This window comes from Mirounga angustirostris, unplaced genomic scaffold (assembly GCF_029215605.1).
Source record: "Mirounga angustirostris isolate CCGP_5_RB_7025 unplaced genomic scaffold, mMirAng1.0.hap1 SCAF_2, whole genome shotgun sequence".
NCBI lineage: Eukaryota > Metazoa > Chordata > Mammalia > Carnivora > Phocidae > Mirounga > Mirounga angustirostris.
In genome coordinates this window covers 40,707,043-40,734,923 of record NW_026991710.1, presented here as the reverse complement: position 1 = coordinate 40,734,923, position 27,881 = coordinate 40,707,043, and the positions used below count along the sequence as shown (strand labels likewise).

The window sequence follows — 27,881 nt, the reverse complement described above, 5'->3', positions numbered from 1 at the left end:
ATGTTCCTTTATGTTTTATTTATCATAAACATTAATAAGTGAATACAGCAAACACTGGAAAAAGGCTTTTTAATAATTTTTGGATGTAAAGCTTAACACTTAAAATTATGCTTGCTCCCCCCCACCCCAATTCAACATGCAGATACTTATTTTCATATATGCTGATCCTAGAGTAGACAATCTCTTTGTAGTTTCATAAGAGAGTATCCTTACCCTGTAACTTAAAACGATTTCACAAACTATATGTGGTCATGGTATAATATCATCATTCATACAGTTCAAGGTGAATACATTCACACAACATTCACATTAAAATCTGTGTTTTTAAACATCATTTTAATAAGCCAAACCACAAGAACCCAGGTTCTAGTTTTAAATGTGTTTATGAAGACTGCTGCTGAGCTCAAAGCATGCAGATATTCATGACCACCTAGATGAAGCTGGATATTGAAACGCCTTCAGTAGGTCCAATGATGCAATTTTTCACTCATCCCAAGTATCTCCATATTTGTTTACTTTGACTAGGAAAAAAGCACAAATAATTGATGATTCCAAATATTAACAAGTAAAAGATACTATTTTACATTTGCTACTATGATGAAAATTATGTTTCTCTTTCATTTTCAATAAATGCACATGAGAGAAAGGGGCTAGCTAGACTTTTGTGAAGTGAGGGTTGGACATAAATAACGATGCACTCTATCAAAAACTACATCAATCTTTTATCCTCGTAACAAGCTTATAAAGTAAACACAATCCCCATCTGAAGGGTGAGAAAACAGATTAGTAACTTGCCCAAGGTACAAGCCTTTAATAAAGCAAATAGAACCAAAATCTGAACACAAGTCTATTGAGGTCCAAAGTGTGGACACCTTTACAACTTACCATACTAAGTGTGGTACATATTATAGAACATACAAAAAAATTACCAGGAAATAAAAAATAATAACAAACATTTGAATTTTGTTTCTCACAAAAAATACAGTTAACAGAAATGATCAAGTCTTCAGGTTGTGGTTAATTCATTCTTCTCCCCCATGAGCTGTATTACTATACAAGAAAGAAATGGTTTCCAATATTCCTGCATTTTACATGAAATTACATTTTGAAATAAGCTCCTCTGTCTTCCCTACTCTTTTACTTTCAGCCTCTCTTCTACATAGCCTTCATCTGTGGATTACAACTCTTCAGAAGACTCAAGTATTCATAACAATGTAAAGGAGCAGTTATCAAAGTACGGACTAGGAACCCCTTCCACAAGAGTCTTTCAAGGAGTCTGTTTAAGTCAAACTATTGCATTATTATACTAAGATATTATATGCCTTTTCCCTCATATTTTGCCTTTTCCCCTAGCTTTCACTTCCTCATGAATATAAGGGAGTCTTCTAGAAGCTATATGATGTGTGGTGCCATCATGCCCTGATGGCTAATTGATAATATGCTTCTGTTTTTGAAATTTCTCAGTCTTAATTTCTAATTTAGGTAAATGTCAACAAACATAATCTACACAAACTGAAGCTGAAAACCTAAGTGATACTTTCTGACCAAGTGAATCTACACTGTAGTAATGTCAAATTTTCTGTCTAGATTCTAAAACAGAACATTCTAAAAAATCACCCGAACTATTTCATAACTGTTTTTCTTTAAATTATATAGAGCGCACACAAAAAAATCAGCTTTCTTTTTACAAAGAAAAAAGTTATTTCACATTACTGTCATGTAACAGAACTTCAAGATTGTTCAGTCAAAACCACAAATGTCAAAATCCAGCATGTGCCAAAGATCTACCTAATTCATTTCCTTTTGTTAACCTTTATTATTGAGGCCCAACCAAAACACTTCATATCTGATACATCAGTGCAAACTACGCTGTGCAGACATATAACAGAAAAGCTTACAAAAATGAGAGAAATGCTACTGCCTGCCCTCATGGAGCTTACAGTCTAAATCCTCAAATTAATTACTGGAACAAAGTACCAGTAAGTCTTTATATATTATAAAATAATGGCCACCGAATGCAAAATGTTTATGCTAAAGGTTTTCTTCTAATGACAAACATTAACAAGTATTTTTTATTACAAATCTATTTGAAAGCTGGATTTTTTTACATTAATAGTATGACAGCAATATTATCCATGACTGTTATGAAAACAGAATTCTAAATGAAGCAACCACTAACAATTAGAAATAAAATTGGTTCTAAAAGAACAATCATAATAAAAAATACTCAAAACTTTTAAGTATTTTTGCATTCTTTGTGGCATAGGACTCTCAAGAAGGTACCAAGGACCTCTTCCTTCTCTTTTTTTTAAAGTAATAAATAGAAAACCTTAAAACAGTGACACTCTCTAAAATTCTTGAAAAAAGAGGTCATAAAATTCTACACTGAAATAGGTACAAACCCCTGCTCAAAATGCCTTCTTCCATTAGGGGTAAACTTCTGTGTCAGAAAATTTACTTTGGGTAATGTAGAGCTCTTCCAAAAGGAATGAAAACAAGCTGTGATTTTTAAATTTATAATTAATTATAGAGCAAAAGTACTATTGAAAAAAAGGTCAAACTCCTCTTCTGGAAGAGCCCTAAAAGCTGGTTTATAACGCATATAACTTCTATTTATTTCAATTTCACAAAACATAAGATTGAAAATCAATTTCATTCCTCAATCTTGATTCTCTAATTCTGCTTAAAGTGTCACTACAGCCCGTTATCAAACTCAGGCAACCAGATTTGGTTTTAGGCATTTGATGCATCATTTAAAAAACACTTATTAAGTCCCAAGGTGATTTCTGATAAGAGAAAACATTCAAATGGATTTATAATTTATACAACTTATTAAAACTAGTCTGTTTTAATTCATACCACTAATTGGACTTTATTATTTTCTAACACAAAACGGTCTTTGGAACACCTTAGAAAAGGAAAAACTAGTTAACTGTGACAGAACTATTCTTTTTAAAAAAATGTTATTTTGGTTAACTGCTTGCAGAATTAAATCACGTATTAGTAGAGTTAATATTTTTAACTAATGCTGCAGTTTCCGATCCTAAAGAGTAAAGTGATTCAGACTAAACTATCATACCTTCTTTTTTTGGCATTCTTTCCTGCATAGGCCTGACTGAGGGGTCAGTCTTATGTGTTAAAGTTACTTCATATGACTCTCTGTTCTTATTCCTTAATTCCTCATATGTAATATTTTTTCTCTTAGGACTTTCTTCAGGGTTGGGATCAGGTCCTAAAACAACAAACAGTTAATAAATGGTGATAAAAGGATTTGAATAAATCCAAAGCAACTAAATTTTCTAAATGCTTCTCACCTATAATAAAAACAGAATAAAGTAAAAAGTCAAATTATTACCACCATTCCAAAAGTACTGTATTTCCCCCAAGATAATTATAAAATGAAAACTGACTTTCTCTTATACTTCTAAGCTTTTATTTCTAAAATTTAAAATCAACATAAAAAAATTAAAAAGTAACCATGGCCAGAAGAATGGATATCATAATACATACCAGTATAATTTATACTAAAATATTAGTGTTTTACTGGGAAATTATTCACACTGTTTATGTAATTAAAAAGAAATATATTCTAATAGTGGCAACTGAACAAAATTTGACATCCTATATATTCTACTTAGTAATATTTCCATAGTTGAATGTTCCTATAATCAGTCTATATGTGAACAACTATTAAAAAAAAAAGTGCCATTTTTATACTTAAACAAAAACACTTGAAAATAGCTGTTGAAAAGTGTAAAATATAGCCTTCAATCACCGTATGCATCATTTTTACTCAGGTCTAATGGAGCAATACTGAGGCAGAAAAAAAGTGGCAATGATAATTTTGGCCAGGTAACCAGCCTTTATTCTTTACCTCTCCCAAAGAGAGTCAAAGTAGCAATATATATCATCAAAGAGTTAAATATTGATGTAAAAATAAGGAAGTGGTTACTCTTACTATTAGACGACAGGAGCAAATACTAAACATAGTTTACAAAATGTATAACCAGCAAAAAAAGTCATATAAACATTTTAAAAGAAATGAACTAATGCTAACGTAACATTCAGTCAACAACTACTTAACTTAGAAAGTCTTACACCCCACTCCAAAAGTAGTAGTTTTCAAAGAAGTTCTTAACACACAAATTGGATACATCATTTTATTAATATAATCATTAATTAAGATAATTTTTTAAAAAGCAGTTTTTGTAAGTGGTATTTTGGAATTCTACAGTAAGGTCCCAGTGAATAATCAGAATTTTCAAATCAACGTTAACTACAACTTTAAATGTTTTCAGGCATAACCTTTTATTTCACTACAAAGTATACTTCACTGATACAAAGTAAAAGGCTTTAAATATTAGTTTGAATATTATACCGTTCTTGAAAACTAAATTTTTGCTAAAAAAGAATGCAAAGAAAAATATGATAACCTTATATTGGGTTTAAAAAGCACTCACATTTCATTATTAATGAGTAATTATTAAACTCATTTCCCTTTACCATAAATGATATTTTTAAAATTCTGAAGGAGACAGTGTATACTAGATTATTAGTTAGGAACCCTAAATTCTTATTCCCACTTTGCCAACAATCAGTGAATATCCTTGGGCAAATCACTAAACTTCTTTGAATCTTGGTTTTCTCAGTTGTGAAATACAGACGTTTGACTACATGATCTATCTTTAAAGTTCCTTCCAGGTCTAATACTTTTTCTCACTGAAAAGAAAATACTTCTTTGTTCCAAAATTCTGTGACAAATAATGGAAACATAAATCAGAAGATTAGGGAGAATTTTTTCCACTTACAAAGCCCAATGAAAATATTCTGCATTGTGTAGGGAGAGCATGATTTACTACTTTGGGAAGGTTATAAAGAGCTGGAAGGAATAAAATATAAAACAGCAATGACTTAAATCTAACTGTAATAAACTATCTATGATAAGTCCAACAGCAATGAAAGAGTACTTTCTACTCTGAAAGATTAATAACTCTTTCAATTCCTAGTAAAAGAAAGCAGAACCAAATAGGGCAAACAGGGCTTTAACAAAAGGAGAGAACGTCCTGGTAAGGGAGGACAGCAGCTAGGGCAAAGCAGAGGCCACAACTGGCCCATGTGGAGAGTAGTCAAAGAGTGGCAAGCTTGATTTAGAGAAGGGATTGAGAAAGCAGAGCAGTGGATGGATAGATGGCTGCACCTCGAGGACATAAAATATATTAAAATATGGGCCTTGCTGTAGTCTGTGGGCAGATACCAAAGGGCTTTTTTTGTCTGTCTGCTGTTATTTGGAAAAGGAATTGTACAACATAGCGTGGAATTTTTTTTCTTTTTTTTAAAAGATTTTATTTATTTATTTGGCAGAGAGAGACATAGCGAGAGAGGGAACATAAGCAGGGGGGAGTGGGAGAGGGAGAAGCAGGCTTCCCGCTGAGCAGGGAGCCCAATGCGGGGCTCGATCCCAGGACCCTGGGATCATGAGCTGAGCTAAAGGCAGACACTTAATGAATGAGTCATCCAGGTGCCCCAGCATGAAATTTTCTAATGCAAATGGAAGGAAAGATGAAAGTCATTACAAGGAAAGAAGTCATGCATGGCCGGAATACAAGTAGAATGGATCTGAACTTGAGAGACTAGGAAAATGAGGAGATGCAGTGAGAACTAAGAACAGATGCCTTTGAAGATAAATACTAACCACTCTCTCCTAACCTGCTCACCTCCTTCCCTCTCTGACTACTTGGGAGGTCTTTGTTTCCAAACATTGGGGGGGTGGGGGGTGGAGTCAAGACTCTCAACACCTTTCATCCACTTAAGATGTCTTTAATTATTTTAACTTCCATTCTCTCCTGTTTCTTCTTCTCCAAAATGTTAATACTCACTGCCCCCACCCCAGCTTGCTCCAAAGCAATGCTGTCCAATATCACTTTCTGTAAGGATGAGAACGTTCTGTATCTGCACATTCCAACAGTAGCACATGTGGCTACTGAACAAGTGAAATGCTACAAAGAAACTGAGGAACTGAATTTTCAATTTGATTTAATTTTAATTAATTTAAATGGCCACATATATATTTAGTGGCTACTTTATGTTCTAACCTACCCAGAACCCTTCTACAACCTCTGCAACATTACTTGACCTATAATCGACTTCGCCCCTTCCCACTATTTCCCCTCCCTCCCTTTAACCTAAACATAGATCCAAATCTCTCCCATCTCAAGCAACAAAAATGTTCCTTTAACCTTATTTGTTCCTCATAGTTACTGGCTTATGGTATTTGCATTAAAGCAAATGTTTTCAAAGAATATTCCATCCAAAATCCCTTATCTAAAACTTAGTCAGAAATGTTTCAAAATTCAGTTTCTCAGATTTTAGAAAGATGTCATAGTATATAGCTTGTTAATATATTACTTAATATAAAAAAAAATTACTTAATATCCATACATTCGGAGGTTTGAAGAAACAATGCATAAGCAAACATTAATATTCTGTACAACAAAATGCAGGAAAAATCATATTAAGATAAAGATTATAAATAGTCTATGCCAGTTTAGGCCAGAGTGTGAAAGGAGTTAAGTCAGATTTCATCACCAGTTTAACTACAAAAAAAGCTTTGTAGGGGTGGCTGGCTGGCTCAGTTGGTAGAGCGTGTGACTCTTGATCTTGGGGTCATGCAGTCAAGCCCATGTCAGAAAAATAGATAATAAAAAAATTTTTTTAAATAAAGCTTTGTGGTTATCAAAGTTTTTTTGGATTTTAGGATTTTTAGATAAGGAACTGCAAACCTGTACTTCCTAATTCTTCACTTTTCACCACAAATTAGATTGAAAAAACGAAAGAAGGAAATGAGCAACTGTTAAGAGCCTATGACTTGTCAGGCATTACCTCTGATTATTTCATCTCATTCCCAAAGTTCTTTAAGAGAGGTATTATCTCCATCCCAGAGATCAAGAAGCTGAAGCGATCACAAAGTTACTTGCCTAAAGTCACATAGCTAGCAAATGTCAATCATTCAAATCCAGGCCTTAATCCAAAGTTGGTGTTGTTTCACTTACATTCTGCGATCTTCAAAGCTAGTATTTACACAAACTTCACAAAGCATTTTCACATGGATTTTCTCACTTGACAAGAGTTCTGTAAGGCAGGTAATTATTATTTTTCTCACATTACAGACAAAGAAGCTGAAAGCCTTTAAGACCAGCCTAACAAGTGTAACATCTCTGAAGCCTCCCCGTGGCCCAATTTACCACTTCTTTGCAATGATCACTAAACTTTGTTAGTATTTTTGATTAATGGGACATATTAGTAATTTTTCCTTATATTTCTATATCTTCTAACAGTCTAAGGGAGTTTCTCAAGGACAAGAAGCAGGTCTTATTCATCTATACTTCTTCCATACCTAGCTGAGTGCCTAACACCTACTGGACGACAAAAAATGTTGAATGAATGAAGAAACAGATGAACACACATGCTGAGTGTAGGCTGATGGTGGAACATACAGGTGATATCCAGCAGAAAAGGTCATCAAATAAAGTTTATACATACGTTGGACCATATAATGCTGAAACTCATTTCAAGAGAAGTTTCTACCTTGGGCAATATGATCAGTAATACCAGTGGGAGTAGATTCATTCATAGAAGCACTGAATGGAATTGGCTCATAATGAGGAAGCATCTCTTTTTCTATGTTGTCTGCGGCTGGAGACGTCACAAAAGATGAAGGACCACCCAAATCTGAGTCATATTTTGACTTCTGAGAATAGTGCCTGTAAATCATATTGTATAAGAAATACAAATTATTGCCTACACCGTAAAAAAAAGTGTTACAGTATGAAAACTAGTTATCTTACTTTCTAAAGGAATGATGTAATTTTTACATGGTTATCTAGAACAGTAAAATGAAGTCTGTTTCTCTCTGCCACAAAAACCTTAAAAATAAATTTTGACCCATTTATACAACTTAAAAACCACCACTCTTACTACAGAAATGTATATCCAATTTTCTAATTCCTAAGCTTCATATTTTTTTAAAAAAATTATTTACTTGAGAGAGAGAGAACGTGTGCGAGGGGGGGAGGGGAGGGGCAGAAGGAGGAAGAGAATCTCAAATAGACTCCCCACTGAACATGGATCCCAAAGCAGGGCTCAATCTCATGACCCTGAGATCATGACCTGAGCTGAAATCAAGAATCGGCTGCTTATCCAACTGAGTCACCCAGGCGCGCCACTTCAGAGATCATTTTAACAAGTTTAACGTCCTTGGAGGTGTGCCTAGGTGGCTCAGTCGGTTAACTGTCTGACTCTTGGTTTTGGCTCAGGTCATGATCTCAGTCAGGGCCATGGAATTGAGCCCCATGCCTGAGATTCTTTCCCCCTCCCTCTCCCTCACTCTCTGCTCCTAGCCCCCACTTGCTGGCGCACACTCTAAAATAAATAAATAAATAAAATCTAAAAAAAAAGGTCCTTGGAAAGAAAAAAGTATTTCAAATCAGAAAGTATGTTCAGTTCCCACATTAAGGGAAGTTACTTCCATAGCTAGCAGGCCATAAACCCTATTTTGCTAAAGCAGATATATAAGTAATACTAGCTTTTGTGGGGTTTACCATTTATAACAATTTATCTATTAAATCTACTAAATTACATTATTACTTATCTACCTATCCAGATGGACAGATTCATTTATTTATACTTACATAATTAAAATAAAAACTTGGAGAATATACTTAAAATAAGGATTAAAAGGTTGAAATTTAAGAGATGGGACTGATAAAATTTGGGAATTCAAAAGAAAAGTCTAAAATATAGTACTCAAAGGTATTTGTCAAATTAAAATCCTTTATTCTGGTATAAGCACTCCTAACAGGATGCTACTCTTTATTTAAAACAAAAATAGGGGGCTGCCTGCGTGGCTCAGTCGGTTAAGCGTCTGCCTTCAGCTCAGGTCATGATCTCAGGGTCCTGGGATCGAGCCCTGTGTCGGGCTCCCTGCTCAGCCAGGAGCCTGCTTTTCCCTCTCCCCGCACCCAGCTCACGCTCTCTCTCTCTCAAATACATAAAATCTTAAAAATAAATAAATAAATAAAAATAAAACAAAGGTAGGAGTGCCTGGCTTGCTCAGTTAATAGAACATGGCAGCTCTTGATCTTGGGATCCTGAGTTCAAGCCCCAAGTTGTGGGAAGAATTTTCTCAAATAAATAAATACAAAAATATAAAAATAAACCAAAGGTAGGCATATTTTACTCCACTTTTTAAAACAAAATAACTTTAGCTTGTTGCAAAACGGAGTTTCCAACAGTCCCTCAGGTTACACAATGTTTCATGCCCTGAATTATAGCAGTATCCAGTTACAATTTTTTTAGCTAAAATTAAAAACCTTCAATAAAAATCAGAATTTGGCCTACCCAGATGGTGAAGATCGCCGTGCCTGTCCTGAGCGTAAAGCTTCTCCCAGAGGGGAATTCTCAAGATTTCTGAACTTCTCTTGGCAAGTTTTCACGTAAGAAAGCTTTCCAGCAAAGTATCCCATGATACAAGCAACTTATTTGTAAAAACAAACAAAAAATGTGACTCAGTGTGCCCATTTAAATAAAAATCTCTCCTAAAAGAAGTTTTTAAGAAATGTGTTCTTGAACAGGTCTTTATATGGGAAAACTGATCATTTCCTGAAATAATGGTAAAAGTACCATATTAAATCAGATTCAGAGTACACAGAAAGATTCTGTAGATATAATTCACTTTCACAAAATAAAATAATCCAAAATAAAACTGCTCCATGATAAATTCCACTTTACTAATTATTAATATAGACAGGAAAGATGTGGTAAAGGAATTAAAAGAGTTCTAGCCTAGTCACAGGGATTTCAGGCCATTTCTTTTCCTATAAAACAGGAATCATACTATTTGCCCAGCTAATTTCATAAGCCTGTTTTTAAAATCAGGTGCAACAACGACGTGGATGAAACTGGAGAGTGTTATGCTGAGCGAAACTCAATCAGAGAAAGACATGTATCCTATGACCTCACTGATACGAGGAATTCTTAATCTCAGGAAACAAACTGAGGGTTGCTGGAGTGGTGGGGGGTGGGAGGGGTGGGGGTGGCTGGGTGATATAGACATTGGGGAGGGTATGTGCTATGGTGAGCGCTGTGAATTGTGCAAGACTGTTGAATCACAGATCTGTACCTCTGAAACAATACATTATATGTTAAAAAAAAAAAAAAGATAGCAGGAGGGGAAGAATGAAGGGGGGGAATTGGAGGGGGAGATGAACCATGAGAGACGATGGACTCTGAGAAACAAACTGAGGGTTCTAGAGGGGAGGGGGGTGGGAGGACGGGTTAGCCTGGTGATGGGTATTAAAGAGGGCACGTATTGAATGGAGCACTGGGTGTTATACGCAAACAATCATGGAACACTACATCAAAAACTAATGATATAATGTATAGTGATTAACATAATAAAAAAAATTAGGTGCAACAAATTCCTTAAAATAATGAATTATGACGTGATACCTGAATGTGGCTACTGTTGCCTTATGTGTTTATTTTCAGTATACAAGAGAGGCTAACCTGGAAACACTCATAAAAAGTCTCGGGTGCTCTTTTTTAAAGCAATTTAGCTTCTTCCCCATAAACCATACTATAATATGTAAATAAATTATGCTTATTTACATTTTAACATGTAAAGAGATTTTTTAAAGTTAGACTTAATTTTAAAAGACATCTTACTTCCCTATATCTGGACAATTTTCTTTCCTCGTAAACCAGAGAATTTATTTTAAAATACTATGTATCTTTACAAATTATTTAAAAGTAATCGTTTTATTAAAGAAAAAAATTATCTTTCAAATAATTTGTAATTCTTAATGCTAACAATAAAATGCCCAAGTAGTTGACTAGTCCATTTAATGAAAAGCTTAAACAAGCTGGTCAAAACAAACAACCAAATAACAGTTATGAGTTAGACAAGACAAAACATTTGGTAAAAACGAATTACTTTACTTAGGTAAGAAAGCGAGTGTTGTCCATACTCACATATAAGTTTAGGGATGGAACCATATTTGGGATGACTTGAAAGGATTCCTAAAGATAAAAGAGTAGATATTTCAGAGTCAGACTATGAGAGATAGATACATTTAGATAATTAAGATGTCTTATCTTTTATTAAAATAAAATAGGCTTGGGGCGCCTGGGTGGCTCAGTTGGTTAAGCGGCTGCCTCTGGCTCAGGTCACGGTCCCAGGGTTCTGGGATAGAGCCCACATCGGGCTCCTTGCTCAGCAGAGAGCCCGCTTCTCCCTCTCCCTCTGCCTGCCGCTCCCTCTGCTTGTGCTCTCTGTCAAATAAATAAATAAAATCTTAAAAAAATAAATAAAAATAAAATAGGCTTATGCCAAGTTTATGCTAAAAGCATATAAGGGGGCGCCTGGGTGGCTCAGTCGTTAAGTGTCTGCCTTCGGCTCAGGTCATGATCCCAGCATCTGGGATCGAGCCCCAGGCTCTCTGCTCCGCGGGAAGCCTGCTTCTCCCTCTCCCACTCCCCCTGCTTGTGTTCCTGCTCTCGCTATCTCTCTCTCTGTCAAATAAGTAAAATCTTTAAAAAAAAAATAAATAAATAAAAGCATATAAGAAAATGACACAAATTATGGTAAAAAGTGCAAGAAAACTATTTCTGTGAGCTATAATCTAGTCTCTTCTAATGTGAGACAAAAGTAGTAAAAAGTCTAGCAATGCAATATAAAAATATATTTCTCAGCAGCTTTGGGAAACCCACAAAGACAAAAGGAAAAATCAGTACAGACTATAAGTATTACCTGACTACATTAGCTCTTTCCATTACCTCAGCAAAGTCTAAAGCTACAGCTATTTAAAAGAGAGAACCAAGTAAATTCAACATCAACAAAAAAATGAAGAAAATCCAAAAGACTCTACCATCTATTAGGTGAATTTAGCAAGATCACTTGACACAAGGTCAATATACAAAAAGAAAAAAAATAATAATTCCTGTATACCAGAAACAAACTTTTTTGAGAGATATAATTTATTATAGCACCCAAAAACATCAAAGATCCAGGAGCAATCTAATGAAAAATATGAAAGATCTGTACACTGAAAAGTACAAAACTTACTGAGAGAAATGAAAGCTAAGTGGAGGAATAATACATCCGTGTCCATAAAAGGAAAGACTACATACTGTGAGTATGACAATTCTCCATAAATTCATCTTTAAATTCAATGCAATCCCAATTAAAAATCAAAGAAAGTATTCCTAAAAGTTGAAAAACTTATTCCAACTTATTCTAAAACTCATGTGGAAATACAAAGAGCTGAGAACCAAGGCAATATTGAAAAACAACAAAACTGAAAAACAGACTACCAACAAATATCGAGATCTATAATAAAGCTACAGTAATTATGACTGTTCTAAGTGCAAGAACAGATAAGCCCATCAAAACCAGAAGAGAGTCAAGAAACAGATCCACACACAGTCACTTAAGACAAATGCAACACTGCATGCAATGAACAAAGACAGTCCTTTCAAAATATGGCGCTGGGTCACCTTCATATCCGTAAGGGGGAAAAATGTACCTTTATCCTACCTCATACAATACAGGCATACCTCAGAAATAGTGCAGGTTCGGTTCAAGAGCACCACAATAAAGGGAGAATCACAATAAAGAAAGTCAAATGCATTTTTCTCTTTCCCAGTGCATATAGAAGTTAGGTTTATGCTATCCTGTATTAAACACGCAACAACATTGTCTAAAAAATAAAAATGTATATACATTAACTACTTTACTGATAAGAAATGCTAACCATCATCTGAGCTTTTAGAGAGTTGTAATCACTGATCACAGACCACCATTACAAATATAGTAAGTAGAACATTTACTGTGAAAATTGCCAAAATGTGACACAGAGACACGAAGTGAACAAATGCTATTGAAAAAATGGCACCAATGATACTTGTTCAAAGCATGGTTGCCATAAACCTTAGATTTGTAAAAACCACAGTATCTGTGAAGTGCAATAAAGCGAAGCACAATAAAAAGAGATATATCTGTATTCAAAAACAATTCCAAATGACTTGAAAATTTAAGTATGAAAGAAAAAATAAAGCTTATAGAAAAAAGCGTAAGAGTCTTCATATCCTGTTAATAGACAAATATTTTAGAGCATAAAAAGCCTTCATCATAAAAAAAATATGATAAATTTTACTCTATCATATTAAGAACTACAGTTAATCAGTGGGAAAAAATAATCACAATACATAATATCTGACAAAAGACTCACTTCTAGAAGATATAGAAAACCCTCACAAAACCAACAGAAAAAGACAATCCAATGAAAATGGACAACAGACCTGAACAGACACTTCGCCAAAAAAGAATATATTCAAGTGAGCTATAAACAAAAGAAAAGGCCCTCAACTTCATTAGTTATTGGGGAAATGCAAATTAAAACCACAATCAGTATTACTGTTCACTCACCACAATGGCTAAAATTCAAAGGACATGAAAAGAGCAAGTGTTGGTTATAATGTGATACAACCAGAACTCTACTAATAAATTGGTATGAGAGTGTAAATTGGTCCAAACAATTTAGAAAGTTTGGCAGTATCTACCATAGCTGAAAATATACATAATCTATGACCCGGCAAAATGTCTACCAAAAGATGCTGTATTCATAGCAGAACCACTTGTAATAGTCAAAACTGGAAATTACCCAACTGCCAATGTACAACAGGATGGATAAACTGCTGTGGTATATTTACACAACAGAAAACTATATGGCAACAAGAATATATAATCTATAATTACATGCAACAATGTGGATGAATCTAGTGATGTGCTAGAAAACCAGCTCTCCAAATAAAAAGCTGATTTGTAATGTCGGTCGATTTCCATGGAGAAAATACTTGCACCATGACCAATTCCAAGCTATCAATGTTTAAACACTGGCTTGCCAAGTTGTTGAAAACTGAACAATCAGCTTTCTGGAAGTGGTACAAGCCAGTTCTAGCATACCACTGGATGAATCTTACAACGTTCAAAGAGGGTATACAAAAGAACACTTAATTGTAGGATTTCATGTATATGAAGTATAAAAAGAGAACTAAGTTATGCTATTAGCTTTAGTTACACAACTGAAATGAGAAAAAGGAAGATGGTAACAATATCTACCTTCATTCAAAAGAACTGTTCCGTCATTCTGTCACCAAGTAGTTACAGATCACTTATATAGACACTACATACTAGAAAGTAGGAATATAACAGTAAACAAGATGTTCTCTTTAGCTCTCACAGAGTTATTACAGTTATAGCCTGTTTCCTAAGAGGAAGGAGCAAGAATAGAGGCAAACAGACTTGTTAAAGGCTAATTTAATACTCTTGGCAACAGATGGTTGCATTAATTACAGTGGCAGTGCAGATGGAGGTAGAGAGTTTACAGAGATATTTAAGAGACGGACTAGAATGAACATTCACTGGTAAGGCAAATAAGGGGTAGAAGTTAAGGATAATGCCTCAGTTTCCTAGATGAAGAGTGCTACCATCAGACATGTGGACAACAGAGAAACTGGTCTGGAGGGAAATGAACTCAGTTTGGGATGAAGTCAGTTTGAAGAGTTTCTAAGGAGGGCCACTCATGTGAAGATATGCAGAATATGGTTCTGGAGGACATATGAAGGCTAGCAATAATTTTCATGGGGGTTTAGAGCAATAAATGGTCCTGAAGCCCATTATCACTGGGTAATAGTTTACACAGACTGAAGACTGAAAAGTCAAAGCAGAACTCTGAAGAACACAAGTGGAGGATGAAAACCACATTAGAATATTAAGTACCAAAAGCTTAAGAATTTTTGTCTGTGTTATCTACCAAAAACAGTGTATAGTACATATTAGACACTCAGAAAACATGAAAAAATGGAGGAATTGCCAGCGGCAGGAGAAAAACCAGAATATGCTGTCATGGAAGCTAGGGGAAGAGAACGGTTTCAAAGACTGGTTAAAGTCGTATAACCATCAAGAACACAAACTGCCCATCGAATTAAGCAACAAGGAAGTTGTGTTGGTAATCTTTTAAAGTGTTGGCAAATGTCAGAACATATGCATAATCTTTTCACACAGATTGTAATGGGTTAAAAGGAGTAAAAAGTGAAGTGGTCATTCGTGAAGTCTGGCTTCAAATGCAAGACAGCTGGGACGAGCTGGAAAGGGATGTGAGGGAAGATTTTTCTTTTTCATGTTCTCAAGTTAGAACAGACCTGGGCATGTTTAAATGTTTAACAAGTAGTGATGGAGCAGCTAAGACTATGTTGAGTATGACAAACTGTGGATGAAAGCATATACAAAATATCAGGCATTCTGATTAAATGCAAAATGTCTTGGTGGACTCTGAATTCCTTTTCTAAAGTCTTCCCAATTTCTTTTTTTGAGACTGACTTTATTAGAACACTGTACCCAAAACAAATCCTCAATACAACTAACAATAAAACCCCTTAGTCCTGGGAAATAGTTACATGAATAACGTATCATTCAATATTCTTTTTTATATTTTTATTCCAAATTATCAAAACCCCAACAGTAACAACTCTGACAAAGTTATAATAAGCATTCTTCCATAAACTAGGTTAAATCACTTTCAGCAATTCTTTCTAAAAAACACAGGGGCACCTGGGTGGCTCAGTTAGTTAAGTGTCTAACTCTTGGTTTCCGTTCAGGTCATGATCTCAGGGTCATGAGATCAAGCCCCATGTCAGGCTCTACACTGGGTGTGGAGCCTGCCTAAGATTCTGTCTCCCTCTCCCTCTGCCCCTCCCCTCCACTCGCATGCACACTCTCTAAAATAAATAAAATCTTTTAAAAAAATAATAAAAATAATTAAAAATGGATTACTGAATTCTACCGTTAAGGCTCCAGGATGAGATCTTACAGACAATTACAAAGGAGCACTTTGGAACAGTATTATTGATCATGGTATGACTTTTGCAAATGAAATCACAGAGGCATAGTGCCATTAATGACAAGTCAAATAATCACCAAAAGGTGACTAAGAATCCAGGAAGAATTTTAACTGTAAGAAAAATTTGCCTCCTCAATTACAGGTTCTAACATTTTCAGCGGGATTCACCCTATCCGAGAACAAGTCTATCACAATATATCTGCGACTAAAAAAAGGGAATTTCTGCTTCAGTTATGTGTGTAATTAGTTATGTAGGATCAAGGCACTGTAATAGTCACACCAACAGAATTTGGGACAGAAAGTGTCCCCAACCCTCTATGAGACAAAGCTCTGGTTTAAGGAGCTAGGGAGCTACTGATCTTTAAACCAGTGCATTTAAGAATCACCTGGAGCCTGTTAAAACAGATTCCTAGGCTCTACCTCAGAGACTGATTAAGGAGTTCTGGGATGGGGCCCATGAATTTGCATTTCTAACAAGATCCTAGGTAATAGTGATGATGGCCTTCCTAGACCAGGTTTTTTCCTCTACCTCCCTGCAAAACCTCTGTAGGTTTTTAGCTACTTTTTTGCTCTTGTTGATTGTTAATGTTGCTACAGTGTCAGAGGACATCAAATTCTCAAGTCAATATATCTGAGTCAGTGAGTCCATGGAGACATAACTCTCCTTATGTTGTAGAACCGTATCAATGGTCATGTTTAATATGATACATTATTATACTTTATCTAAAAATCAGGAAAACATAAAAATATAATGATATCCAAAATGCCAAATAAATTTGAAGTTTAAATATTTACCTTTACTAATCAATCCTTGAGTAATCAACATACTTGTTGCAGCCAAAGGAACAGCTAAAGGAGGAAAAAGAACTTGTCACCATCAACAAAAGGAAAAGATTTTGTCTGAGTTCATTAGGATAAATATGTGTATAACCATCTAGGAAGATCTTTTAAAAGAGATTTTCCCGGGTTGCCTGGGTGGCTCAGTTGGTTAAGCATCTGCCTTTGGCTCAGGTCATGATCTCAGCGTCCGGGGATCAAGCCCCACACAGGGCTCCCTGCTCCGCAGGGAGTCTGTTTCTCTCTCTGCCCCTCCCCCTGTTCATGCTTTTTCTCTCAAATAAATAAAATCTTAAAAAAAAAAAAGATTTCTTCCATTTTTAAAAGCTGTATCATAGGGGCGCCTGGGTGGCTCAGATGGCTAAGCGTCTGCCTTCGGCTCAGGTCACAATCCCAGGGTCCCTGGGCTCCTGGCTCAGCAGGGAGTCTGTTCCTCCCTCTCCCTCTGCTCATGCTCTCTCTCTCTGCATCTCTCTGTCTCAAATGAATAAATAAAATCTTGAAAAAAATAAAAGAAAAACTGTATTATATACAGTCAGTAGAAATATAAAAAAATTTTAAATTTAAAAGAATATTACAAATATTAAACAATGTAATTCAAGAACTATCTAGATTTGGCTTTAGAAGAGCCATTCATTAATATCACCAATAAAGACAACATACTAAATAGGGACAAAAAGCCATTTCTGAATTAGAGTAAGGAGGAATTAATGAGGCAAGAATTATTATTATTGTTACAAATAATAAGAGCCACTACTGAATAATTACTAAATTCCATGGCCCATGCTAAATGCCTTATGTACATTTTCTCGTTTACTTTTTACCATCTCTCTAACGTAGTTATTTTTTTAATTACTGCCCTTTTAAAGGTAAGAAAATTTGCTCAAGGCCATACAGGACAGCTAATTCAATGGCAGTTCCAGATTCTAACTGATACTGTATCTCAAGCTTTTAAGTTCTGTAGTACGCTGTATGACCAAAACACAAGAAATATTTGTCCACAATTATATGGTGACAGGGGCAAGAATACACAAGTATACATTTTAAATACTAAAGTTTTTTTTCTAAACCAGTGAATTCCTAAAACTAAGTGAAAATATTACATAATGTAACATTTGTCAACTATACTTAATTAAAAAAAAACTACATATATACACATATTAACCCAGACTGAAAAATCCAAAGCTCTCCATCATAATCTCAAAGGAGCTCATAATTAAAAATCACTGTTTTTTACACCAGTACTGTCCAACAGAATTTTCTGTGATGATGGGACTAGTCTGTATCCGTGTTTTCCAGTTAGGTAGTGTGCAGAAAAGATTTAAAATAAGAGCCCTGAGGCTGCTGTCCTTAAAAAAGACCTCCTGACAAGGTCCTTGGCTGATGTGTGGGAACATGACTGGTAAACAGTTCCCTACAAGTGATATAAAACTTGACCTGAATGATAAGTGGTTCACTGTGCCTAAACTGCTTACACAAATACAGCTCATGCTGAACACCTGCTTTCCTTCTGAGAGTCTGGAATTTCAGTACTTGATAGGCTGAGTGTATGTGACCAGCCCCCAGGAAAAACCCCAGGCACTGAGTCTCCATTTAGATTCCCTGGTGAGTAACACATCACTCACATTATCAGAACCCATAGCTGGAGAAATTTACCACGTCCTTTTGTGTGTGACTCTACTAGCAGAGGAGTCTTGGAAGCCTGTGCCTGGTCTCCTCTGGACTTTACCCCACATTCCTTTCCTTTTGCTGATTTTGCTTTGTATCCTTTCTGCTATAAAGTATTTTAAATTTAAATAGCTAGATGCAAGGGCGCCTGGGTGGCTCAGTCGTTAAGCGTCTGCCTTCGGCTCAGGTCATGATCCCAGGGTCCTGGGATCGAGCCCCGCATTGGGCTCCCTGCTCTGCGGGAAGCCTGCTTCTCCCTCTCCCCCTCCCCCTGCTTGTGTTCCCTCTCTCACTGTCTCTCTCTCTGTTGAAAAATAAATAAAATCTTTAAAAAATAAAAAAAATAAATAGCTAGATGCAGCTGCTACACTGGACAGCACAGTTTCAGACCAGGGGCTGGGAATACTCTATAAGGACCCAGATGGTATGGTGCGCCTGGGAGTCTCAGTTATTAAGCGTATGCCTTCAGCTCAGGTCATGATCCCAGGGTCCTGGGATCCAGCCCCGCATCAGGCTCCCCGCTCTTTTAGGTTTTGTGGGCCACCAGTCTGTCTCATCTACTCAATTGCCATTTTAAAGCAAAAGCATTGAGACAATAGTAAACAAATGAACAGATGTGTTCAAATAAAACTTTATTTATGGATGCAAAAATATAAATTTCATGTAATTTTCACATTAACAAAATATTATTTGTTTGACCTTTTTCAACCATCTAAAAATAAAAACGTAAAAGCTATTCTTAGCTCATAGCCATACAAAAACAGATTTGGCCCTTAGGCTATAGTTTGCTCAACTCTGGTCTAGACTATAAGAGCAATTTAAGAACTAAGGTAATTAAGATGTTTGAATTATTAGAGATTTCATGATTAAAACCCATAATTTTGGAATAGGGTGGTTAGCTTTGCCATCAGACATAATCTGCAGAAACCCTAAGGTTTGAATCCTTGATCTACTATTTATGAATGGATTTTACTTTTGCTAGAAAAATGCTTCTTTAAGGTTGGTTGGTTAAAATATTTTATTACCATTTAAGGGGTTTTTTTGTTTTGTTTTTTAAGATTTTATTTATTTTTTGAGAGAGAGATAAGACACAGCAAGAGAGGGAACACAAGCAGGGGGAGTGGGAGAGGGAGAAGCAGGCTTCCAATGGAGCAGGGAGCCCAATGTGGGGCTTGATCCCAGGGTTGACCTGAGCCGAAGGCAGATGCTTAACAACTAAGCCACCCAGGCTTCTCTATCATTTAAGATTTTTTAAAGGACGAGTCCCTTCTCATTATAGCATCAGTATAATTTGTTATCATTTTTCCCCTTCAGCTTGATTCAAGGATTTCAGCATGAGGTACTGAAGAATCATACAAGGATAAAAGGTGTTGAGTCAGTGGGCCATGTCTACAATGGACAACGCTGTTCCCCTGTCACTTTGTCCTTAGGCCAAGATGGTATAATACAGAGAGTAACAATTTGGTTAAGAAGATTCTAGTACTAGTTCTGTCATTCACTACTATGTCTTTATATAGTAGTGCTTTTCCTGCTTTATAGGATAATGGATTAGAACTGACGTCTGGGGGCGCCTGGGTGGCTCAGTTGGTTGAGTGACTGCCTTCGGCTCAGGTCGTGATCCTGGAGTCCTGGGATCGAGTCCCGCATCGGGCTCCCTGCTCGGCAGGGAGTCTGCTTCTCCCTCTGACCCTCCCCCCCTCATGCTGTCTCTCTCTCTCATTCTCTCTCTCAAATAAATAAATAAAAATCTTTAAAAAAAAAAAAAAAAAGAACTGACGTCTGTCTCATGTATTGTGTCACAGTAAAAGAGAACGGTAAAACTGAACAGACTTCAGAGATTATCTAGTCTTTATTCTAACCAGAGTAAACTGATATTCAGAAAAAATAAGTCATGTACTCAAAAGCAACAGATAGGGGCGCCTGGGTGGCTCACTTGGCTAAGTGGCTGCCTTCAGTTCAGATTATGATCCCAGGGTCCTGGGATGGAGCACCACGTCAGGCTCCCTGCTCAGCGGGGAGACTTTTTCTCCCTCTCCCTCTGCCCCTTCCCCCCACTCATGCTCGCTCTCTCTCGCTCTGCTCTCTCTCAAATAAAATCTTAAAAAAAAAAAAAAAAAGGCAACATAGGTAGTTTATAGTAGAGCTGAGACTAAAACCCAAGTCTCCTGACCCCCCAGGGCCATGGCCTTTTCCACTGCAGTATGTGACTCCTATCTCAGAGTCGGTTAAATAATGTTTCTTTAGGCAAACCAGTAACACTGCTGACCAAAAGCTATTTTGCATTATGACCCCAGCCCCAACCATATCCAATATGAAGACCCCTAAAATTCCTTAAACTCTTCTCTTACAACAAAATGCTACTTTAAATTCATAACTGTGTCCAACTGAAACTTTTATTTTGTTAATCACAGTAGCACTAATAGTCATATAACACAGACTGCTTAACACTTACAAAATAAATTGAATTAATCCCCATAATAATCCTATGAAATGAGCTGTTATCCCCATATAGCTAAGGAAACTGAGGCATACAGACATCAGGTGCTTGCCCCAAATCTGAAAGCTAAGTGATGGAGCTGGGACTTGGATCCAGACAGGCACCAAAGTCTACACTCATCAATCACTATACTGTCTCATTAGAAAACCGGTCGTATACAGCAGCACCCAGCTGGCTCAGTTCAGTGGAGCGTGCAACTCTTGATCTTGAGGTTGTGGGTTCGAGCCCCATGTTGGGTGTAGAGATTACTTAAAAATAAAATTTAAAAAAAAAAAAAGAGGGGCGCCTGGGTGGCTCAGTCGTTAAGCGTCTGCCTTCGGCTCAGGTCATGATCTCAGGGTCCTGGGATCGAGCCCCACATCCGGCTCCCTGCTCGGCGGGAAGCCTGCTTCTCCCTCTCCCACTCCCCCTGCTTGTGTTCCCTCTCTCGCTGGGTCTCTCTCTGTCAAGTGAATAAATAAAATCTTTAAAAAAAAAAAAAGAAAGAAAGAAAAAGAAAACCAGTAGTACACATGTATATTATTCACAAAATCTATAAATGATGCATAAAACCAGTATGAATTCATATACCTTTTCAGTAATTCCATAGGTTGAAAACCACTGTAATACTAGATTCCTTCATTACCTGTACGTATGGGCACAGATATAACTGGTTTGTGGTTGGTGCAAAGGACCACAATTTCAAGAAACTGGAAATAAGATCCCTTCATAGTTATATTTTAAAATTAAAAGAAAGTAGATTAAAGTAGAAATAAACAAGTTACCAATAAAGAGAATGAACCCTAGATCAAATCTAATTTTAAACCAAGACGAATATATTTAACACCTCTAAAAAAATGTGTAAAAATTACCCTAATTAAGTACTTTTTCTACTCATTCCTTTCATCACACCTTTTTTAAAATCAGTGGACATAAGATGATACTCTCCAAAGTAACATGGATTCCATTAATCCATTTATAAAGTTAACATCACATACTGCATATTAACATACATAAACATGCACATCCTTATATGAAGATATGAATGTTAATGTACAAAATTTCCTAATACATGACAATTAGTTCTCCTGAAAACTGTATGCTGAATTGCCTATTGTCTGTGGTTACAGCCAAGGTTCTGTCCTCCATGTCTGACGTTACTGCAATATGCAACACCTAGCCTGTTTTAAAAGTAATCATTACTTATTAACGTACTAATTCAAGTTACTCAGTAATTTTCCAGTAATCCAGATATGATATACAACTAATAAGCTGGGTTTTAGCCTCTCTTTATTATATCCTAACTTGTGATTAATTTAAACATTTTATTTTTAAGTAATCTCTACACCATGAAGCTCAAACAACCCCAAGATCAAGAGTCACATGCTCTACCAGATGAACCAACCAGGCTCCCCATGATTAATCTGTTTGAATACACAGAATTACTGAGGCTCCTACTGTTCATATACTACACGTCCTACTTTTAATAATCAGGCATACATGAGTACTCTGCCTACTGATCACTTCTCTTCCATACTCTTAGCATAATGCTGTTACAGCTATTTAGAATGTTAAACTTATACAGTAGCTTAAATTTATCAGCCAGAAATTAATCTAGATACCATAGTATCTACGTGGCCATGAGCCCAACATTACAATGATCCCAAACCCCTATCCACCAGACTTGTCTTCTTCTTAATTCTGTGTCAACAATAGACTTGAAAATAGATCATTTTGTCTATCTACTCTAGGCAACCCACAAAGATAAAATATCTGTTGCCAGAGTACAACTGAGTTCCCTGAAAAATTACTGAGCCATAAAAACTTTTTCAGGTCCCTGATCCATGAGGACTATGGATATAAAGAATTATTTATTCTCACCTGCAGATGTGCATCATCATCTAATCCTTACTCAGGTTCTTTCTAGCTTGAAAGCTCTCTGAATATTTGAACTGAAGATAAAATGCACAAGATTATATGAGAGCTCCTATTATCTTTTTGGTTGTCTCTTGATTCTTTTACTACCACTTGTTGCCTTATCCATGGGTGCCATCCAAACTTTTGTCATGTATTCTACCATTCCTACATATTAACCACATGACAGGTATTATCAGTTTTATGCTTTTATTCCTACACTTAATTCCTTGAATTCACCAATACAACTATACCTCCAACCCTAATTTCTCACATAAACCTTTGCTTCTCTCTAGTTGCTTACAGATCTGCAATTAAATGTTGCACCAGGAAAGAGTGTCCAAACTAGTTTCCTCCTTCAAACAGTAACTCCTACTGATTAAATATCTTTTAATCAGCAATGTCATTATTAGTCTCCTATGATGGATATCTTTAAGTTAATACCCCTTATAGTTTATTTAAAAATCCTTTACGTATCCTTTAAAAAAATCTTCCAATGCCATCCCATCTTCTGTAATCCAAATGACACTACACTTAATGACATCTCAATGACTGCATGCCTGAGTTACTGCCAAAAGCTCGTAACAGACTTCACAAAGGTAACTTCTCATCCTTCTAACCCATCCTGCACACTGCTACCTGATCTTCCTTTTAAAAATCTGCAAACCAGGGGCGCCTGGCTGGCTTAGTCGTTAAGAGTCTGCCTTCGGCTCACATCATGATCCCAGGTCCTGGGATAGAGCCCCGCATCAGGCTCCCTGCTCCACGGGAAGTCTGTTTCTCCCTCTCCCATTCCCCCCGCTTGTGTTCCCTCTCTCGCTGTGTCTCTCCTGTCAAATAAATAAATAAATAAAATCTTCAAAAAAAAAAAAAAAATTGCAAACCAACCCCTTGGCCATAGAACTGAAACTATATAATGAACCAAATCTTTAACTTCTTGGTATTAGGTTTATTTTCTACCCCCAACAAAAGACCCCTATTCCAATCAATTCAGCCTCAAGGCTCTAGTAGAGATCAAGTTTTATAGACTCTGCCTTTGCTCACTATTCCTTTCATCTAAATGTTTCTCCAACCCCATTCTTCTTCATTTACCTCAAGTCCTATTAGTTACGTCTCATTTGTTTGAAAATGTCTTTTTTAGCTAAAATAACTCCCTTTTTAAAATTCCTACTGCCATTATGCACTTAATCTTTCTCCAAGTGTTTCATGTGTTAGCTTTGTCTCAATTACAACAAAAAACTACTTTAGGACAAATACTATGTCTCATAACACTTATCTTCCAAGCTCTGTAAGCATAAATGCCAGGCCAACTGATGAAAATGTACATCTTCTTTAATTACTTAAGTTGTCCCTTCCCTTTCTAAAATTCCATTCTGTTTTTCTTAGAATTACTTTATTTGAGGGGCACCTGGGTGGCTCAGTTGGTTAAGCATCTGCCTTCGGCTCAGGTCATGATCCCAGGGTCCTGGGATCAAGCCTCATGACACCCTGCCTCAGGTTTCCCTGCTCTGCAGGGAGTCTGCTTATCCCTCTCCCTCCACCCCCCAACTCGTGCACGCATTCTCTTTCTCTCTCAAAAATACATAATATCTTAAAAAAACAAAACAAAAAAACCTAATATGAAAGGACTGCAGTGACCAGATGAAGCAACTTCAGGACTCTGTTCAAAAGATTCTATTTTATGCTGCTTTCAACATTCTCTGTATTTAAAAAATAAAATCGTCATGTACGAGGTCTCTAGTCGCAAATCAGGAGCTAGTAATGTAACAATATTTCACAATAAGGTGGAAACTAACTAGGTTTTATCATATAATAGAAGTCTAACAGTTAAAATCACAAGCTTCTGTCTCAGACAGACCTGGCTTCAAGTCCAGACATTACAACTTTCCAGACATCACAACTTACCAGCTCATTTTACATCTCTAAACTTCAATTTCTTCATTTGTAAGGTGAGGGTAATAGTTATCAATCTAATTGGGTTGTTTTTATATAATCCACGTACACTCAGTAAATGCTGTTACTGTTACCAACAAAATTAATTCATGGTCTTGAATAAAGTTCTATAAATTATTTCTTTAAATATGTACAATTTGTTTCCCTTAATCAACTTCTTTTAGCAGTAATCACACTACACCAAAAGTGTACCAATTTCTTCTATACGAAGTCACAATAATTTCAGGTACTAAAGGTCAAATTTTGTTGATTAGAAAATTTAACTTACATCTGAACCAGAAGCTTTCATCATTGCACTCTGCGAAGACTCTTCTTTCTTCTTCTGTTGGAATGTAATCAGCCCCTATGTCTTTTTACCAAGGAAAATTGGCAAACATTAAAATGCCCATGGAAAAGCTAAGCCTAAAAATTTAATTCAGTCTAAACATTAACAAAACACATCCATTTTTTAAAAAATGAATGAAACAAATGCCTTGTAAACTTTTTTTAATTTAAATTCAATTTATTTAACATATATTGTATTATTAGTTTCAGGGGTAGAATTTAGTGATTCATCAGTTGCGTGTAACACTGAGTGCTCATAACTTCAAGTGCCCTCCTTAATGCCCATCACCCAATTACCCCATCCCTCCACCCACCTTCCCTCCAGCAATCCTCAGATTTTTCCCTATAGTTAAGAGTCTCTAAACAACGGGCTTGTAAACTTTAGCAAACTGACCTCAAAGAGAAGTTAGTGCTACTATCTATTAGTCAAGACTGGCTACATAACATGCTGGTCCAGCACAAAATGAAAATTTGGGACCATTTATTCAAATTATTAAGAATTTCAAGATGGGGGTGCCTGGGTGGCACAGTCAATTAACTGTCTTGACTCTTGGTTTCAGCTCAGGTCATGATCCCAGGATCCTGGGATCTAGCCCCATGTCGGGCTCCAGGCTCAGCAGGAAGTCTGCTTGGGATTCTCTCTCCCTCTCCCCTCCCCCCCATGCTCGCACGCGTGCGTTCACGCTCTCTCTCTCTCAAATAAATAAATCTTAAAAAAAAAAAAAAAGGGAATTTCAAAATGGCAACAGTAGATCATTAAACAGAGTGAGTTCCCTTGTGACTGCACAGGTCACACACCCCTGAAGCCAGTCCAATTGCTGTTACTAAAGGCTGTGTTTTTACATATAAAGTGCTTCTAATTATAAATATTTAATTGATAGTTACGGGGAATTGGTCTTGGAACTTCTGCATTCGGCTCTCGAAAATCAGCCCTCCCATTCATTTTTCCTGCATCAAAAACATTTAAGTATTAGAAATCATTAGACCAAAATCAATTAAGATATAGCACAGTAAAATCACTAGTCTACAGGGCAATCAAAGCAACAAATATATACTAAACACTACTACATCTAAAATACCTGACATAATAAAAACAGTGACCTAAATAAAAAAAGCATCAGACCTATTAACTAAATTGGAACTGATTACTCATCTTAGGTCCCCTAACTGAAAAAGAATAGGTCCTTTACAATTATTTACCAACAGATTATGTCACATTAAGATATAAAAGAATATCAAAGAAATAGGCATATTTCTCCTCCTAAAGCTGGGTTATTTCACATTACCCTGTTTTTGTCCTTTCAGAAATATATGCACAAAGATTATGATGATTTCCCAAAATAGAAGAAGAAACATCTCAAAATTCATTTCTGGGCCTCCATTTTTTTAAAAAAATGAAATCATCATCAGGAAACATACAACCTCTCCCACAAAGCACTACTCCACTAAAACTGAATAACAAAGACGTCATATCCTTCTCCCTGTGGTTAAAGCTAACAGCAAATTCTGTATCCTCCAAACTTTCCTCGCTCTCTAGAGACTTAGAATATATGATTTAAAAATGCAATATTTCAAGAATATACGTTTTTATTTATTTATTTTTTAACCCACGTCTCAGAACTTATGAGACCAACAGACTGGATAACTGCGTATTTTAGAGAATGTTCACACAGGACCATCATTGTTCCCATCTTAAAAACCATTTACATGAAAACGTGAAATGGCATACACGGTGAGGATAGCAACTGAGGCCCTTCCATATTTCACTCACTCAATAAACCATCACTGAAGGCCTACTCTAGGTCAATCCCGTGACTAGGAAAAAGAATTAGGGTAAAATGAACTCAGGGATGGATGGAGTTTTCTAAATAACTACTTATATCCTAAAACAAACAAAAAAAATGAAACGTTATTTCCCGTAACTGCATCTTACTTAGAAACCCTAGCGACAGGGCGGACAAGGCCCCTTCATACAACACAATTTTAACCTCTTAATGGTACAGAAAAAAGCTCAACTGAACCCTCGTCGGCCTATGGCCGATTTACGCACTGCATCCCCGCAATACCCGCGTCTCCCACCTGCAACACCCCGGTACACACATTAGTCACCAAGTAATCACTCCCTCGCCTGCCCCAGGGACCCGCACTCGGGAGCCCGAGAGCCAGCGGGCGATAGGCCCACCCTCGCAGGAGGGAAAATGGCGGAAGGTGCAGCGTAGCGGCTGGCCGCACGGAGGTGGTGAGTGGGCAGGTGGGGGGCGGAATGCAGGCTCTTTGCGTCATCTCACCCACCTCCGGACGACAGCGGCGAGCGATGGCGCGGCGAGCCGGGGCGATCGGGGGCAGAAGGCCTCGAGGGGACCCGAGAAGGGTCAAGAAGGAAGAAAGGCGCGCGGAAACCGGCAGCCGCGCGGCACTGCAACGGAGTTGGGGGATGGGGAGCAGACAGGCACCCGGCCTCCAAGAAGTCACCCAAATACGGGCTCAAAATGACCGCGACCCGGAAGCACTGGCGACCTACGGAAGGAAATGACGTCAAGACCTCCCCGCGGAACCCAAAGGCGAGCAGCCTCCGACTGGACGCCGGCGCCTACGTCTGTCTGCCCCGCCCTCCTCTGCTCGTCCCTCCTCCCTTCTCCCCCAGGCCGCGGCGCTCGCGAGCTGCACTGCGGCTGCGCGCGCCACCTCTGCGGGTCCGGACCCCGCCCCACCCCCTCCCTGACCGCCGTAGGAGGCTTCGCTTCAGGTTCTTG

At 37.1% G+C, this 27,881-nt stretch overlaps 1 protein-coding gene across 6 annotated transcripts; it reads right to left on the bottom strand.

Moving 5' to 3' along the window:
* On the bottom strand, positions 1 to 27,627 carry OCIAD1 (OCIA domain containing 1). 6 transcript variants are annotated; one of them, XM_045881178.3, is made up of 9 exons: positions 27,421 to 27,627; positions 26,014 to 26,076; positions 25,073 to 25,153; positions 16,752 to 16,805; positions 11,029 to 11,076; positions 9,397 to 9,532; positions 7,585 to 7,760; positions 3,080 to 3,232; positions 1 to 521 (listed from the first exon to the last, which is right to left on the bottom strand). In XM_045881178.3, the coding sequence occupies exons 2-9, from the start codon at positions 26,069 to 26,071 to the stop codon at positions 484 to 486; spliced, it is 744 nt and encodes a 247-aa protein (XP_045737134.1). In that variant the 5' UTR covers positions 26,072 to 26,076; positions 27,421 to 27,627; the 3' UTR covers positions 1 to 483. The 6 variants fall into 6 exon arrangements, 5 of the variants coding, with proteins under 5 accessions (XP_045737134.1, XP_045737133.1, XP_045737132.1 ...); XM_045881177.3 differs by lacking the exon at positions 27,421 to 27,627 and adding an exon at positions 27,229 to 27,371; XM_045881176.3 differs by lacking the exon at positions 27,421 to 27,627 and adding an exon at positions 27,208 to 27,357.
* Between the last annotated feature and the right edge of the window lie 254 nt (positions 27,628 to 27,881).